The following is an 18,589-nucleotide window of genomic DNA, read 5'->3' on the forward strand; positions in this document are numbered from 1 at the left end:
TTTACATTTCTACATTTCTCCTTGACTGGGAGTGTCATTTGGAATTAGGGACCATCCTACTCAAGTATGACCTGGTCATAAATAATTGTATGCAAAGACCCTCATTCCAAATTAGATTATATTGTGATGCTGGGATTAACAGGTCACAGTTTGAGTTTTAGAGGGTGAAAATTCAGCATATTTTGTCCTGCCTGGTTGGATCTATGTTAACACTATCCTGTTTTCATAAACAAACTCATACCTTTTGTTGGCTTATGGCATTATTTTATTATTATCATTATTCTTTTCTGTACCACTTCTGGGGCTTGAACCTGGGCCTGGGCTTTGTCCCTGACATTCTAGAGCTCTACCACCTGAGCCACAATTGCACTTCCAGCTTATTGGTAGTTTGGTGGAGAGAAAAGTGTCATAGACTTTCCTACCAGAGCTGGCTTCAAACTGTGATCCTTAGATCTCAACATCCTGAGTAGCTAGGATTACAGGCTCAAGGCACTGGCATACAGCTAGCTTGTGACTTTAACAAAGCTTGGACTTCAGGTGTCACAATCCTGTGTGGCTTAAGCCCTGAAGATCAAAGAAAAGACATTCATCTGAACGCAGCCTCTCTAAAAACATATTTAAAATCACCATTCATCATGGAGTGAAGTATGATATCCTTTCCCTCCCAGAATGGGAGACTTATCTGAAGCTTCAAAGCTTCTCAGGAGACTGGACTGGTATGGCTGAGTGTCCCTATGGCTCTGGCTTCTGCTAACTTCTGGTTGAAAGTTTATTGAGATGCATAGCCAGGACTTGTGCAGGAACAGTAGTCACATCTCTGGTTTAATGTCTGTCTGAGTGCACAGACTGGACAAATGATACTGAATATTTGTGACATGATGGAATGCCTGTGTGCATTCCAGCACAATGGCTGTCCTCAACTGGTTTCTCTACCAGAGTCTTAAGACTTCAGTTGGCCTCAGTTGCTCACTGAATCTTCTCGTGGATGGGCTCTAGTCATGTGACTCAGATGCATGGTCCTGCTCAGATTCTTCTGATGTTATACCCAACAGAGGCTGTAGGACTTACTTGAGGCATTGTTTGGAGCTGGCCCTTACTTATCCCAAGATGATCATCATGGCAGTGGCCAGCCCTATCCTTAGCATGCTAGTACTTAACAGAGGCCATAAACAGGCACTGTGTTCTCATGCCCTGGACTTAGTGGATCTTTACTGGCTGGCTGGTCAGAAGTAGGGCCTGTGGGGCACTGCTAAGAAGTAGCCTGATAATTATTGAATCTATTCTGCTTCTCAGCATATTGCACCTAGAAAGCTCCAGACACACATTCACACAGCTGCATACCCAGGTAGGGCTGAACAAGGTTGGAGGAGAGAGGTAAGGGGTCCTATGGGCAGTGTGGGAAGCCATCGAGCTATTCTCAGTGTTCCCTGCAGTTATGTGGAAATTGTTCCTTTCCCATGACTGGACAACTTTCATGGCTCTCTCCAATGCCCTCTTTCTCTCTCTGACTGGAATCATATTCTAGTTCAAGTGTTCATAGTCTCATAATAATCTGAAATTCTTCCCGGTAGCTCTCTAATATCATTGGAAATCTAGCTTCCAGTTGCATGCATAAGAAGGAAAAGTTGGCAATGTTTTACTATAAAGCTTGGAGTCTATGGGGTCCCTTGGGTGCAACTGGGCTGCCCTGGCTGCTAGGACTCACTTGGTACTGGTCTCTGGGAAGGAAATTGCTAGGTAAGGCTACTACAGGTCACTTGGACATGTTTCAGTTTACCCAGAGCAGTGATCTAGGAAAAGGGAGTTTGGAAATCTAATTACTGTAAACATGTTTTTGTGTCTGGCTCCTGGGGCTGGCAAGTGCTAGGCTGTTTAGGGTTTGTTTGCTTTGATATCATTCATAATCAAGGTTTCAAACTACCTTTTCAATTCTGATTGATCTTAATTTGCTTCTAATCCTTTAACTTTGTTTACCTCATATTCTCTTCTCTCTCTCTCTCCCTCTCTCTTTCAAAGCATAAGTGATTATACAAGCTACTAGACCTGAAAACAACTCTGGAAGCTAGTCAGGGAACTCCTGCACACAGAAAGTATCAGTCAGACTTTTCCTTCTACTTGTAACGTCTCTTGTGTCCTGTCATGATGTGCTGGACCTGAGTGAAAGAATGTCCACTCTTCTAAAGGGATAGAAAAAAAATGACTGAATTTCCAAAACAACGCATGGGTATTTCTCATTTCCCTCTTTGATTTACCAGGGTGAAAAGAGAAGAAAAATAACCCTCTGTGCTTGTTCTTGCCAGGAATTAAAAAAAGATTTAGATCAGTAAGATTTTACTTAGGATGGCATGGCAATTTTACTCACTTCTGTGAAATACAGAAAACAACAGGCTTCTGGTTTTTCCTTTTCTTCCTACTTGGACATTTGTGCCATGGTGAATACCTGGAGTCTTCTTGGTATATTCACTTATTTTGTTTGGCCCAGATAAGTCTGGATGTTTTTGATGACAAGCAAGGTTAACCACACACACACACACACACACACACACACACACACACACACACACTTGCTCAAATGCACAATAACACAAGAGATTTGAGGCAAAGGCAAGTGCAACACTTTCATTTATTTCTATAAGAATCTATTGGAGGTTGAGGCTGTTTATTGGGGAACTGATTAGATGAAACATATATTTGATTTGCCATTTGGGGATTGTAGAGGCTTGTTTCAAGTAAACTTGCCTGAGTGCTGAATTTTGCACTCTGTGTGGCTTCTTTCCCATCCACATCCCTGGTGCAAGCCTTTTCTTATCTGGCTCCCTCCTGAGAGCTGGGCCAGAGGCCCAGAGGGATGGCCTGTGAGAATCTGGACAGGGTGGGTTGTCTCATAGCAGGCAATTGAGCTCTTTTACTCTGTATCTTAAAAAAGATCTTTGGTGGGGCTGGGGATATAGCCTAGTGGCAAGAGTGCCTGCCTCGGATACATGAGGCCCTAGGTTCGATTCCCTAGCACCACATATACAAAAAACGGCCAGAAGCGGCGCTGTGGCTCAAGTGGCAGAGTGCTAGCCTTGAGCGGGAAGAAGCCAGGGACAGTGCTCAGGCCCTGAGTCCAAGGCCCAGGACTGGCCAAAAAAAAAAAAAAAAAAAAAAAAAAAAAAGATCTTTGGTATCTTTGGAAGCTCTTAGGTCCTAGCTGCAGTGCAGAAAGGGAGATGACCTCTAACTCCAGGCACTATTGACTCTCCTCTAGCTTGTTTGTACACTAGTCAGTCTTTTCTGCAGTACTTACACAAGCAGGACCTCAAAATACTTCTGGGAAAGTCCTGCTTCTCAGAGGTTAGCATCCAGAAAGGGGAGTGCCCACAAGACAATGGAATTTCATGCTCACTGCAAAGCTCTTTGTTTCCAATGACCAGGGCAAACAAATGAATTATATGCTTTGTTCAAATTCCCTGATATCCTAAACGTCTAATGATCTCTTTATCCTCTCTCAGCCAATGGAATCTCATGTCTAGCTTCTTCCCCTGAAGGGCCCCTTTTCTTTCTTCATTCATTTACAAATCCATTTTTTTAATACTGAAGAAACATTTCATTCTTTGTGGCTTTCCAATTGCAACCCAAACCACATGCAGCATGAATCATTTGGAGGAATTAAAAATGGATTTAAATTCAATCTAGAGGCCTGTTCAACTAGGATGGAAAACTATTTGTTTATTTTCTAGGCCTGAGCATCTATCAAGGCTCCATAACAAATTAGTTCAAGGGTACTGGAAAAAATAATTATGTTCGTGGTTTCCAAGGAGATCAACTGGCATAAAATGAGCCATCTCAGTGTCTATTCTACTGAGGACTATATATTGGATAAGCACATGTTTGTATTATGTAAGAAAACTACCAGAGGCTTGGCTCAGTTTTCTTTATGTCTAACTCCTCAGAGGGACTTCATTCAGGGTGTGTGGTGTGTGTGTGTGTGTGTGTGTGTGTGTGTGTGTGTGTGTGTGTGTGTGTGTGTGTGTTCATGATCTCATTTTCCTACTACAGTTCGTATATGGTATATTTAAAATGCCTGGGATTAAAAGTGTTTTAGATTTCAGATTTATTTTCCAGATTTTGAAATATTTAATATACAGAGTGAAATCCCTTGGTATGGAACTGAAGTCTAAACATAAAAAATATCCATTTATGTTTCATACTGATTATATATACTCTGCAGGGAATGTTGTATAGTTTTGTATTTGAGTAATTTAGTAATTTTGTGTGAAATCTTCTATTCGTCACATGATGTTAGTAATCAAAAGTTTGGGTCTAAGAGCATTTCAGATGATAACTTTTGGGTTTGGGTGGCTATCTTGTACATTTGTTCCATCCTCTTTTTGGCAGGTCTGCAGGCTTTGTCACAGAGACAAACATGTTGGCCACTTCCTAATGGATAGATGAATGGATACAGTTAGGATTTTAACTCTGTGATTCCAGAGTTTATTGATCTGTTCTCTTGTTGATGGATTTTGAATGCCTCTAATTTTTGTTTGTTATATTCACTACCAATCTACACAAATCAGCATTACTTAACCCACTATCTAGTTGTTGAGCCTTTGGCTCATTGAATTTGTACACTTCACCTTACTTACACATATTATAAAATTGTATTCCCAAATTGCTGTTGGTATATAGGCTCCTTCCTACTTAGTGGTTAGAGTTTTTATGTCTTCCCAGCCTAGAGGGTGTAAAACACTATTTTTCTGAGCAGTACTGAAATTTAGCAGCAGTTTATATTTATGAATGGTCATTTCTGTTTATTGCTTTCAGTGGCACCATCTTCTCACTGATTTATGAGTATTTCTACTTGTTCTAAACATTACATTGTCAGTAGACAATCACTTCATCAATCTTTAGTTGTTGTATCATCTTTCTACTTTTCAAGTAGCTTTTCTGAAGGATAAGGACTTGGAATTATATTTTGTATAATTTTTTTCTTTATAATTGAAAGTTTCTTTTGTATTCTGTAAGATATAAAACAAAAATGAAATCCTGTGTTTCATCTGAATTTTTTTACAGTTTTTGTTTATTTTTCAGATGCAGTATAAATATTTTTGTTTAAATTTCTTTATTGTTATTGTAAAGGGGGATGTACAGAGGGGCTATAGTTACATAAGTTAGATAAAATGTACATTTCTTTTTGAACCCCGTTTTACCCTCCTGTCCGCATCTACAAGTTGTATGTTCTTTGCTAACACACTGAGTTTTACTATCTAGTGAGTATCACTGCTGCATTTGTTCACCCTTTGTCCTACCATTTCTTTCTTTTCTTTTTTTCCAGTCTGGGGCTTGAACTCAGGGCCTGAGCACTGTCCCTGGCTTCTTTTTGCTCAAGACTAGCATGCTACCTCTTGAGCCACAGCTCCACTTCTGCTTTTACATATATGAAACCAGGGCTTTATGCATGCGAGTTAAGCACTCTACCACTAGGCCATATTCCCAGCCCCTGTCCCACCTACTTCTGTGTCCCTTCTTACCATCCTAAAGACAGACTATATTAAGTGAAGTAAGCCAGACCCAAAGAACAGGTTGCCTGGTTTCCCTCATTTGTGGTAACTAGAGTGTGCCTTTAGATAAACACACTGGATGATAAAAAGAATAAAAATAAAAAGGTGAAAACAAAAGAACAAAACACTAGGACATGATAACTTATATAGGCCTCTAGACATTCACACAGAGTGAGACCAAAGGATGATATTCTTAGGAGAGGATCACAAAGGGACAATAGCTATGTTCATTTGATATATAAAATAATATTTGGGGAAATGAACTCTAGGAAATGGAAATGAGTTTTTGTTGTTGTTGCTGTTTTTTGTTTTCTTTTCCTTTTGGCTTGTTAGTTTTTTGGTTTCTCAGAGATTTGCTTTCTTTTTGTAAGGGTCCTGGAGATTGAACTTAGGGCTTCAGTGCTATCTTTGAGCTTCTTTGCTTAAGGTGAACACTTTACTGCTTGAGTCATAGCTCTATTTCTGGATTTTTTTTTTTTGGTGGTTAATTACAGATAAGAATGTCAAGGACTTTCTTATTCCTGGCTGTCTTTGAATTAGGATCCTCAAGATTTGAGCTCTGAGTAGCTAGGATTATAAGCCGAGTCACTAGTTCCCAACTGATTTAGAGTTTTATATCACCTGGTGACAGGCATCTAATCCTTCCCTTCTTCCCAATCACATTCTATTAAAAACCAATTATGTGAATGATTTATTGAACAGAAAGTTCTTCTTCAATTGATCTGTTTACTTTTTAAATAGGTCAAGTTCCATCAACCTGTTGGTGTAAAGTATTCTGGACACTTTATGCTTTAAAATATGTCACAGTAACATCTTATTAAGTATGACAACAATCTGGGCACAGTGGCTCAAGCCTACAAGGTATTTGGAAGGTGGAGACTGGCAAATCATAATTCATATCACAGGGCCAAAAGAAGTTCATGAGATTCCATTTGAACCTATAGCTCTGTTTGGTGGTGCATTCCTGTAAGTCTAGAGAAAGGGGACACAATGATGTGTGCTTGTCACTTCTAGCAACTTGAAGACTCACAAGTAGGAGGATGATAGCCCAGAACTGCCCAGGCATAAAGTGAAAACTTACTCCCCAAACAACCAATGAATGTAAAAACAGGTGGAGCATGGCTCAAGTGCTACATTGCCTGCTGAGCAAGTGCAAGTTCCTGAGTTCAATCCCTATATGGCAAAAAGAGAAAAGTATGACAACAGTCCACAAACAAAACAAACTTCCACTGGCAATTCCATTGGAACTGACTTGATCTCATCATTCCAGTAATGTGAATTACCTATATATTAATTTGATTAGAACTGACATCTTTGTGATAGCAAAACTTCGTATGTATCTTTTTTTTTGGTTCCCTGACGGGGAATCGAACCTGGGCCATAGCAGTGAGAGCGCCAAATCCTTACCACTAGACCACCAGGGACTTCTTATGTATTAATAGTGATGATATGTTTTTTTATCTAGATTCTCTGGTGTCTTTCAATAAATTTATTGTTTTCTTTCATGTAGTAACTGCACATATTTTAGATGTTAAGGTATGAATTCCTAACTATTCAATTTCACACTTTTAATTGACCAGCAACAGTAATTTATGTTATATTTATTAGATCTTATTTTAAGGTAAATGATTATTTCCGGGCATTGGTGGCTCATATCTGTAAGCCTAACTACTCAGAAGGCTGAGATCATAGAATCACAGTTCAAAGCCAGTCTGGGGAGGCAATTCCACAATACTCTTACCTCCAATTAACCACCAAAAAGCTGGAAGTGAGGCCATGGCTAAAGTTTTAGAGTGCTGGCAAAGAAGCTCAGGGATAGCAATTAGGTCCCGAGTTCAAGCCCCAGGATTAGCAACAAAAAGAATCACCACATAAAAATAAGTGTAACTTATTTTTCAGACAATGATTGTGAGACAATGATTTTATTTTCACTTAAAATTAAATTTGGAATTTTTATCCTCTATCAGTAAGTGTTTTATTAAGTATACACTTGCATAAAATTATTTATTCTTTCCACATTTCAATAATTTTATGTGGTGGTTTTCTTTGTTCTAATAATATTGTCTAACCTTTTTGTCTGATGTTAACATTGCTAATTTTAAAAATATTTACCTAGTATACATAAACACTTCATATTTTAGTTTTATCCATCCTAATGATATATACCTCTTCCTTTTAAAAATAACTTTTCAATGGCTGGGGATATAGCCTAGTGGCAAGAGTGCCTGCCTCGGATACACAAGGCCCTAGGTTCGATTCCCCAGCACCACATATACAGAAAATGGCCAGAAGCGGCGCTGTGGCTCAAGTGGCAGAGTGCTAGCCTTGAGCGGGAAGAAGCCAGGGGCAGTGCTCAGGCCCTGAGTCCAAAGGCCCAGGACTGGCCAAAAAAAAATAATAATAATAACTTTTCAAGTAGTTTACTTCAAGTACTGTTTGGATTCAAATTGCAATATTTCTTTGATATACATCTGCTATAGGATAATCTTCTAATTGTCTTCAACTCTCATTCATGAGAGCTAAATCTTTGGGAGTATAAATTCCAGATTGACAGATTTTTCTCTTAATATTTTACAATATTTATTTATTGGTATCTTTCTGTTTATGAGTTGTTGATAATTATGCCTGATCTTTTGAAGCAGTGTCTGTATTTATGAAATGCTATAGAAACCTCTTTGATTTTGTTGTGTTCATGACTTATTATATCATGTTTTGATGTGGATTCTAGTTATGTTGTGTTTTCTTTTTTCATAGACATGTATCTTTCTTTTTTTTGCTGGTCCAGGGTCTTGAACTCAGGGCCTGGGCACTGTCGCTTTTGCTCAGGGTTAGCACTCTGCCACAGTGCCACTTCTGGCTTTTTCTGTTTATGTGGTACTGAGGAATTGAACCCAGGGCTTCATGCATGCTAGGAAAGCACTCTACCACTAAGCCACCTTCCCAGCCCTTACAGGCATGCATCTTTCTTATGCTCAGGGATGATCTTAGCTGTACATTAAAAAAAAAATATATATATATAACGTGTGTGTGTGTGTGTGTGTGTGTGTGTGTGCATCATTATGACTGCATTTTCCCACACTTTCTCTATTTGTTAAGCTTTGACCTCTCTCTTCCCTCCTGTATTCCACAAGTTCCCGTTTCCTGGTGTTCATTTTGTTAAACTGGAAGTTATTGTTCAAATGAATTACATCATTATACTCCTTCCCTCCACATGCCAAACTTCAGTTAATATGTTTGTCTACATATTCATATTACTCTATCTATCTATCTATCTATCTATCTATCTATCTATCTATCTATCTATCTATCTCTATCTGTGTTTACAGTTTAGATCTAACTTCACATAGGAGAGGAAACATGTGTCTTTTGTCTCTCTGAGCCTGACTTCACTTAAAATTTTTTCCATGGCCATCCATTTTTCTGCAAATTATATATCATTCTTTCTGATAAATGAGTAAAATTTCATTTAACGTAAATATATGTGAAAAATGAAACAGGAAAGCTGAGCAGATGGGTGAGGTTGGGAAAGAGAGGGAGAATGTTGGAAGGGATGATATTGATCAAGATGCATTGTACTCACAAACTGACATGTTGAATTAAAACCCCTTTTCATAATTGCTTAAAGATAATAAAAGTTAAAAATAAATAAAACAAATCTTTTGTAATTTCTTCTACACTCTTAAGTAAGTGAAATTCTTCTATGTTCTAATATCTTGTATCTGAAAAATTTCTTAAAGATTCAACTCATCACTTTAAAATAAATATTTTTTGTTAACTCCCTTCCTCTTAGGTCTTCAGACATTTCTTTTATTCTCTGTAAGACCAACAAGGCAATTGTTGTTTTACTCTGCATATTACTGAAAGCAGAAGTAATATCACCAGATTTTATATTTTATTACATTTAAGATTTCATTGCTAAGATTTCTTCCAAAAGTTCAGAACTCATATATGATTTTTGTAATCATTGAGAATGTATATTGGTTTGTTTAATGGCAATTTCAGTTAAATATCTATCTCTTTTTATGTGTGTATGAGAAAGCCCCCAAAAGCCCAGCTGTGAGGCCAGAAAGGACTGGGAGAATGGAATGCCTCCTCTCACCAGGAATTCTCAGAACACTGAGAGTTTCCAAAAAAGGTCAATCGGTTGGGGCTTGAAGGGAATTCATATTTCTATCTTGTGTATAGGCTAATTGCACACCAAACTTTCTGGGAACTTGGGGGTAGACAAAAATCTATGCTAACTATAAGTCATTTACTGATCACACCTGCTTCTTAAAGTTAGAAAGTTGATCAAAAGAGAGCGTCAGTAAAACAGTGAATACAAAGCTAGGAGATTAGAGGAATGGCTTAAGGTTAGAGCATCTGCCTGGAAATATAGGTCCTCAGTTCAAACTCTATCTGCCTAAGTTAACTGTCTCCCTCAGGACAAACAAAAGAAATAGAGAAAATATTGGAAATATCTAAGGCTGGGAAAGGACCATTTTTTTTTTTTTTTTTTTGCCAGTCCTGGGCCTTGGACTTAGGGCTTGAGCACTGTCCATGGCTTCTTTTTCCTCAAGACTAGCACTCTGCCACTTGAGCCACAGTGCCACTTCTGGCTGTTTTCTATATATGTGGTGCTGGGGAATGGAACCCAGGGCTTCATGTATATGAGACAAGCACTCTTGCCAGTAGTCCATATCCCCAGCCCTGGACCAAATTCTTTAATTAAAAAAGTAGGACATAAGGACTTATTAGGTAGATACCAGGTAAAGAAGAGTTTAATAGAAACATAGATGTCCAGTTAAGGGGCTGGTGACTCACATTTGTAATCCAGGTTACTGAGGAGGTTGAGATCTGAAGATCAAAGTTTAAAGCCATTTTAGGCAAAGAAGTCCATGAGACTCTTATCTCCATAATTAGCCAGAAAAACGCCAGAAATGGAAGTGAGGCTCAAGTGTTAGATTCACACACACCAAAGACAGAAAGAGAGAAAGAAAGAAAGAAAGAAAGAAAGAAAGAAAGAAAGAAGGAAAGAAAGAAAGAAAGGAAAGAAAGAAAGAAAGAAAGAAAGAAAAGAAAGAATGAGAGGAAGAAAGGAAGAAAGATGGACACAAAGAAAGACACATAGACAGAAGGAAAGAAAGGAAGAGAGAGGGAGTGGCAGGGGGGTGGAGAGAAACAAATATTGGTGTGGAAAAACAGGGTATGAGAAGCTATACCATGCTTATAGAAAGTGATTGATCCAAATATCAGTACAATAAAGTTTGTTAATTCTTTTTCTTTTTTTTTTTTTTTTGATGCTGGTCCTGGGGCTTGAACTCAGGGCCTGGGCACTGTCCCTGAGATTTTTTGCCCAAGACTCACACTCTACCACATGAGCCATGCTTCCACATCTGGGTTTTTATTTATTTTTATTAAGTTTTTGTGCCAGACCTGGGCTTGAACTCAGGGTCTAGGTACTGTCCCTCAGCTTTTTTTTGTGCTCAAGGCTAGCAGTCCACCACTTGAGCCACAGCTCCACTTTTGACTTTTTGGTCATTAATCACAGATGAGTCTCAAGGACTTTCTGGCCCAGGCTGGCTTCAAACTGAGACCTTCAGCTCTCAGCCTCCTGAATAACTAGATTACAAGCATAAGCCACCAGCACCTAGGAAAATTATTAATTCTAAGTGCTGTTGAGAGTATGGAGAAGTGAGGGATGATTGGTTTAGCTCTTAATGAGGAAATTTTCATGTATCTATCCAAACTAAAAGGTCAGATTAAAAATCATGGGCACTTGTCTTAGACTTCCCACTTAGCAATATTTCCTCACAGATACACTTACAAAAATTAACCAAGAAAAACTAGAAAACTGATAGTACAAGCTTTCAAAACAAAGTAATGAGATTTCTAGAACTAGGTGGTTGGTTAAATAACTGCAGCAGGATGCTAAGTACAGTAGATTATTGAGTTAGTATTAAGTAGAATTGTATAAATGAGGCAGATGTATAAGTGCTGATATGAGAAATTGCCTCTCAAAACACAAGTTATGCCTACATATGTACTTTCTGTAATGTTATGGATGATTGATCTTTCTCCTGGCCATTCCTAGCTTTCTGAGAGTCAGAGAATGGAATTTCAATTCTTTTTATTAGACCTCATGGCTTGGTATTCACAGATTTCCACAACAATCTATGATATTCAAGGATTTTCTACTAAGGTTTCATTGATTATATTTTCTAGACAGTGTTTCTTTCTCAAACTCTGTATACAATGTAAGTGCACTTTCTTTTAACTTTGAAAATTTAGGATTAGAGCTAGGGCTAGGGCTTACTTGCTTAGCATCTTGGAAAATAAATAACAAACCGGTGACTAAGTAGTTAAACAAATACATTTTAAAAGAGAAAAACGCTCAGGTTGCACAAATTGTTGCAATTCTTTGGGACAACTTTTTTATTTTTATTTTTTTATTGTCAAAGTGAAGTACAGAGGGGTTACAGTTTCATACGTAAGGCAGTGAGTACATTTCTTATCCAACTTGTTACTTCCTCCCTCACTTTCCCCCCTGCCTCTCCCTTCCCCATGTCCCTCTCCTCCATGAGTTGTAAGTTGATTTACACCATATAGTTTTGTAAGTATTGCTGTTGTATTGGTTTGTCTTTTTATCATTTGTCTCTCGATTTTGGTATTCCCTTTCCCTTTCCTAGTTCCAATACACATATATACAATATCCAGGGTACTAAAATCAGTTACACTGATATCAGGGGTAAAACCATGGGAAGGGAATACGAGGGGGGGGGGGGGAAGAAGGGCACAGTTTCACATGGAATGTTGAAAATAATTACAATGATATACGACTTGTTTCCATAACTTGAAGTTCATTTTGCTTAGCATAATCTTATGTGTTCATAGGAGCAATAGCTCTTGACCTATTGTGATCTTCCGCTAGAAATATTCTAGACCTATATTAATTATTGGGACAATTTTTTATTGTCAAAGTGTGATACAGAGGGGTTACAGATTCATATGAAAGGCAGTGAGTACATTTCTTGTTCTACTTGTTACCTCCTCCCTCATTTGGGACAACTTTTTTGAAGGGTTTGCTTTAGAGACTTGCCTCCAATAGTCAGAGCTGTAGGAATCTATTCCCAGTCTCAACAAAGTAATTTAAAAAATTATTTAAACACCACATACATTCCCTGCTAGAAGTTTGGGTATATGAATAGTGGCCTGTTCACTGTGTAGTAATGCTTTGCCATCACTAAGATGATAAATGTGTTGTCATGTGACAACTCCGGATAATACTCAGGAAGTGAAGATCAGCAAAAAGTGGATGAAAGTGGATGGAAAACATGGGAATGTTAAATGCATTACAAACAGAAAAAAGATTTGTTGAGAGTGTGGAATTTAGGGGGAAATTCCTTCTTTCATTTCTTTAATGTCATCGGTTCTGCAATCAAGAAAAAAAAAAGAGGAGCAAGTGGCAGGTTTAGCAAAGAAAGGACATGGGGAGTGATCTGGGACTTCTCAGCATCCTGTCACTCACTGATTGTTCTGGGAGAAAGATAGTAGGGGTAATAGTGACTTTCTTTAAAGGAGGACTTGCCAGCTTTGTCTCCCATCCTTATAATGGAAATATTAGAATATAATTTATTCAAGCCTTCTTTTTTCTTTTCTTTCTTAAAAATAGTTATTTATTTTTAAATAAATATCCACAGGTCCTCTCCCTTGCTGAGTTCTTCTGGCCATGTATCCTGTTCATGATTCTGATTGTACTTCGGTTTCAAGAACCTCCTAGACACAGAGACACTTGTAAGTCACTTTGAACCCAGGGATAACAAGCCTTTAGAAAACAAACATAGCACTCTTTTTTTCTCCCAGTAGAATGAATGAATACGATTCTATTTGGCAATATCAATATAACTGAGTTATGTCCAATAAGAGTATATTTACATTCCCCTCCCCCTTTTGGGAATCCAAGTTGCATTATAGTTGAAACTTTTATCCAAACTTAAGAACTCCAAACTTTTAAAAAATATCAGATGCGAACAACTACCAGTTTTTATTTTCCCCACACATGGCTGGTCTCAGGCTTGGCTGTATAAGTAATGAAACAGTTGCCACTCCATGATCAGGAAAGCTAGACAAATAGAAAGGTACTGCTATGATAGCCAATCTTCTTGGAAGTATGAGTGCAGTGCTGGGGAGGTGTGAAGCATAAACGCTGGTGTTTGGGAATTGATTGCTCAGATACCTTTTAATAACAGTATACATGCTCCAAATAATCTGATATTATCCAATAAGAGTCTGATGCAAAAGGTATTCTCCTTCTGGGGGCAGGTGTCTGAATTCGTTTCTTCCTTGCATCTTTTACAAGGTTACTTGCAGCCACGGGATTTGCCCAACCAGGGCGTTCTGTCCTTTGTCCAAGGACTCCTTTGTAACACCGGATCAAGTTGCAGGAACTTCAGCTTTGAAGATTCCATGGATCACCAGTCTCGGTAAGTGAAACCTAAATATCTTTTTCAGAAATCCTGGGATGCTGGTGGTCAGAGGAAGACCCATGTCTTAACAAAGCCTAATAACTTGGGCCAGCTCAGGGATCATGTATAGAACTTGGAGCCAGAGAAAAATCAGTTTTTATTAAATTCAGATTGAAATTGTAGTGACTCCAACTACTACCATCTCCATGAGGATGGCTTGCCACTGTGTTTGGAGCATCAAAGAATTAACAGTGATGAGAAAGATTGCCATTTTCATATAATAGCTTTGTTTTTTTATATTCTGACATCAGGATGACTTGTCTAGTCAACTTCATTTTGTTGCTATACACTTACAACATGAGTGTTTTGTGGGGGCTAGCTACTGGGCTTTTCCTCTTGTGCTACGAGTTGATCAGGATTCATTCTAGGTTGAAATAAAATATGAATGGCTGTCAGTCACTCTTCTCTATGCCTACCTGTACTTCATGGTGGTTAAGGTGCCTTCTCTAGTTCTGTCCCTCCTGTGCTAAGGTTGCCCTTAGTATTAGTTGGTATTGAAAATGGAGAGGAGTTGTTTCACAGAAGTATCAAAAGGTTTAACATGGTGGTCCTGGAATGTTCTGCAAACTTCTATGCACAGTACAGAATGGAAGAGAATTAGTAGTTCATCATTATAGTTGAATTTATTAGGTATTAATGATGCAAATTTAGCTCTATCCACATTTTCTGGTATTAAACAATACCAGGAGAGAGTTAAGCATAAAAGTAGTATAAAATACAAGATATTTGTCTTTCAACTTCAAGTTGCAAGAAGAAAACAAAAAGCTTCCAGGTAATTTGGAGCATAACTAATATAATTTTTATAAATGATCTTAGTCCATTTAGGCTAGTTTAACAAAATATCATAAACTGAATAGCTATTAAGTACTTAAACACTGTTGGGTGATGGTAGCGCATGCCTGCAATCCTAGCTCCCCAGAAAGCTGAGATCTGAGGATCTCCATTGGAAGTCAGCCCAGGCAGGAATGCCTGTGGGACTCATCAATTACCAAAAGGATAAACAAATTAAAAAATTTAAAAAGAAAAAGAGCCGAAAGTGAGGCTGTGGCTCAAGTGCTGGTCTTGAGCACAAAAGCTGAAGGACAGCATCCAGACTGTGTTTAAGGCCCAGGACTGGCACATAGACAACACAGACATACAGACAAACAGACACACAGAACACAGACACAGACACACACACACACACACCAAAACAAAAAGAAATAAATGAGAAACACTTATTTCTCACAGTGTTGGAGACTGGGAAGCACATGTATATGTTTGGTGAGGGTCCACTGTGTGTAAATGGTCTCTCTAGCTTTGTCTTCAGAATAGGATGAACTTGAAGGGTCTCCCTGGGGTTTATGACAGCATGGATCCTGTTCATAGTAACTGCAGCTTTATGACCTAATCACCTCATAAGGGCATGCCTCCTGATACCAACCCATGGAGAGAGTATGCAAACCTCCAGACCGCAGTGGAGGGATGACACAAAAATAGAAGAGAATCATTTGAGATCATAATTATAATCCTGAATCAAATCATAACTCTAAACAGTTCCATGATCTCTCTCTGAGTGTGTGTGTGTGTGTGTGTGTGTGTGTGTGTGTGTGTGTTGTATGTGTGTGTGTTTCAAGACTTTTCAAGACTATGCCTTCCTGGGAAGTGTAAGATATGAAGCTTTCTAGCATTTCATTTTAGGTCTTACACCTGTGCCTTTTGTAGAATGGGAGATTTACATGATGTTGAAATGGAAAAAGAAAGTCAAATGATATTGGTTGTATTATTTTTGGTTCTGTGAATCTGTACAATTTAATCATTTCCTCTGACTTCCAATTTTCTTATTTATGTCTCAAGCAAAACAAATATTAAAAATGAAATATGGAAACCATTTCATTAATGATAGTAATAACAAATTCTTTAGCACAAAGATACCCATTATAAGATTTTGTCTTGCTTTTGTGTGTGTGTGTGTGTGTGTGTGTGTGTGTGTGTGTGTGTGTGTGTTTTGACAGTCCTGGGGCTTGAACTCAGGGCCTGAGCAATGTCTGTGGCTTCTTTTTGCTCAAGGCTAGTACTCTACCACTTGAGCCACAGTGCTACTTCTGGCTTTTTCTGTGTATGTGGTACTGAGGAATCGAACCCAGGGCTTCATGCATGCTAGGAAAGCACTCTACCACTAGGCCAAATTCACATCCCCAGCTTTTGTGTTTTTTGAGACAGGGTTTTCACTGTGTAGCCCAGGCTGGCCTCAAACATGAGATCTTCCTGCTGTGCCTCCGAAGTGCTAGATTATAGGCCTGTGCCATCTCATTTGACCATAACTTGCTTTTGGACATTAGGGAGAAATTTATTTTCTTTCTTTTTTTCCCCTCTCAGTGGTCTTCTACTTTACCGTCCTTATTCTAGTTTGTGGAACTTCAGAGATTGTGATAGTTCTTTATAATATATTCTCATAATGATCATACCCTAAATAATTTCCTAGCATCATTCAGCCTTTGACTTTGAGAATCAAGATTAAAATGACTCCTAGTGTCTAGTAGTACCCATTTCAGAGGTGTGATAAAAGATGAAACATAGAGAAAGAAAGACAAGGAAATAGTGAAGAAATATAATGTCCAGTTTATCTCTGGCAATTTACAACCAGGCATGTTTCCATATTCTTTCAAGTATGATTTCAAAGTTGAAACTCAGTCACAAGTAAATACTCACTTCTGATTTTTTGTGTGTGTGTGGTAATTGTCTTAATTTTAAAATATTGAAAAACCAAGTACAGTGTCTCACATCAATAATCCTACTTGGGAGGCAGACAACAGTTGATCACTTTCAAAGCCATCCATGAGACTCCACTTCTCTGGGCTCCTTGTCACACATTTGTCATCCAAGCTACAAGAATAAATAGAAGGGATTGTGGCCCAGTCTATCCTGGGCATAAATCAAAACTATCTCAAAATAATTAGTTCAAAAAGGAATGGTGTATTGGCTAAAGTGGAAGAATGTCTCTCTAGCAAGCCTAAGACCCTGAGTTCAAACCCAAGTGTCACAAAATACAAACAACAAACAACAACAATTACAACAAAAACCATCTAAAAACAAGCTGGGCATGGTAGATCACATCTGTAATCCTTGCTACTTGGGAAGAGGAGATTGGGAGAATCACAGGTCGAGGCCAACCAGGGCACAAAGTTCATGAGACCCTTCTCAGTCAATAAAAGTGGGCACTGTGCTATATAATTAAACAAATAGGAAGATTGGATCCAGGGTAGCCAGAGCATAAACATGAGACCCTATCCCACAAATAACTGCATCAGGAAAGACCTAGGGGTATGACTTAACTGATAGAGTTCCTGTCTACCAAGTGAAACCTTTACTGCAGCAAACAAACCCTACAGGCAAATGTTTTCATTTCAAGTTCAGTGAGACATTATCATGATCAATTTAGTCCATACATTTCCATGACCTTTCTAAGCCTCTAGGGAAAGTTCCCTTAGGGTTTAAGCCCTAGTTGTCATCTGATGTGGGCTATGCTTCTGAAAATCTACTTCCTCATTCCTCCCTTTGTTCCTTTGTACCAACAAGAGGATTTCAGAGCAAAACAATCGGAATCATTACCAAGAGCAGATTAAGAGGATATTCCCACAGAAGGTTGTGATCGCACAAATAGCCCCAAAGGAAGTTTAAAATGTTTTGCAATACACTGATGTGCTAAGTGTGCTCCCACCCTCTTTGCTGTCAATTATCCTCAGAAAGCACAGCGCTGACCGTACCTAGGTCCTCTTATCCTACTGGGTTGTTTAGTTTTTCACTCTCAACTTTTTGAAATGTTCTTTACAAAAAAAAATTCCCAGATGGGCTCTGTGGCTCATGCCTGTAAACTTAGCTATGTAGGAGGCTGAGATATCATGGTTCAAAGCCAGCACAAGCAAGAAAGTCCATCAAAAAACCACAAGTAGTGCTGTGGCTCAAGTGGTCGAGCTCTAGGCTTGATCTGAAGAGCTCAGGGACAGCACCCAGGCCCAGAGTTCAAGCCCTATGACTGACACAAAAATATTCCTAATTACTTCAACTATTCTCATTATCTAATTGTCAATATTTTTCTTTTTCTACATTCTCAAATATTCCAGATTTGTGGAGGATCATCTTTTCCGCCTTGCTGCCTTCTCCATCTGGGCTGTCTTAATTGATGATCACCTGCTGTTGCCTGGCCTTTCAGCTTTTCAGTTCACTGCTGATTGGTTAGAGGGTCTTCTAAATGTGATAGTCTTTGTTTTATAATCTTCTTTGCCCACTGTCCAGCTTCTTCTAGAGTAGCTGAATCCTCTTCCTTCATCCAAGGAGATTTCATTCAACGCATCTATAATTTGAATTTGGTGCTGTGGTTTGAACCCAAGACCTTGTGTTTGTTCAGCTAGCACTTTACCATTGGAGCCATACATCCAATCCCACTTTCTGCAGATTATTTTGAAGACGATACCTCACAGGCTTTTCTTATAGGGATGGCTTCCAACAAAATCCTCTATATCTTAGCCTCCTGAGTAGCTATGATTACAGGAGTGAGTCCTT

General features: G+C 38.6%; 1 protein-coding gene and 2 long non-coding RNA genes across 6 annotated transcripts in view; 2 read left to right on the top strand and 1 right to left on the bottom strand.

Moving 5' to 3' along the window:
* Abca13 (ATP binding cassette subfamily A member 13) overlaps nt 1-18,589 on the top strand; it is a 403,566-nt gene that overhangs the window by 7,231 nt on the left and 377,746 nt on the right. For all 4 annotated transcript variants that reach the window (XM_048339554.1, XM_048339551.1, XM_048339552.1 and 1 more), the window contains exons 2-3: nt 13,223-13,316; nt 13,882-14,005. In XM_048339554.1, coding sequence (XP_048195511.1) covers nt 13,223-13,316; nt 13,882-14,005 — 218 coding nt within the window. The remainder of the gene's footprint in view (nt 1-13,222; nt 13,317-13,881; nt 14,006-18,589) is intronic.
* LOC125346745 lies at nt 2,463-5,652 on the bottom strand. Its single transcript, XR_007210021.1, has 2 exons — nt 5,428-5,652; nt 2,463-2,563 (listed from the first exon to the last, which is right to left on the bottom strand). It is a non-coding gene; the product is annotated as an uncharacterized LOC125346745 (long non-coding RNA).
* LOC125346746 lies at nt 13,313-13,533 on the top strand. The gene is made up of 2 exons (XR_007210022.1): nt 13,313-13,447; nt 13,486-13,533. It is a non-coding gene; the product is annotated as an uncharacterized LOC125346746 (long non-coding RNA).

The sequence above is a fragment of the Perognathus longimembris genome, chromosome 2 (assembly GCF_023159225.1).
Source record: "Perognathus longimembris pacificus isolate PPM17 chromosome 2, ASM2315922v1, whole genome shotgun sequence".
Taxonomy (NCBI): domain Eukaryota; kingdom Metazoa; phylum Chordata; class Mammalia; order Rodentia; family Heteromyidae; genus Perognathus; species Perognathus longimembris.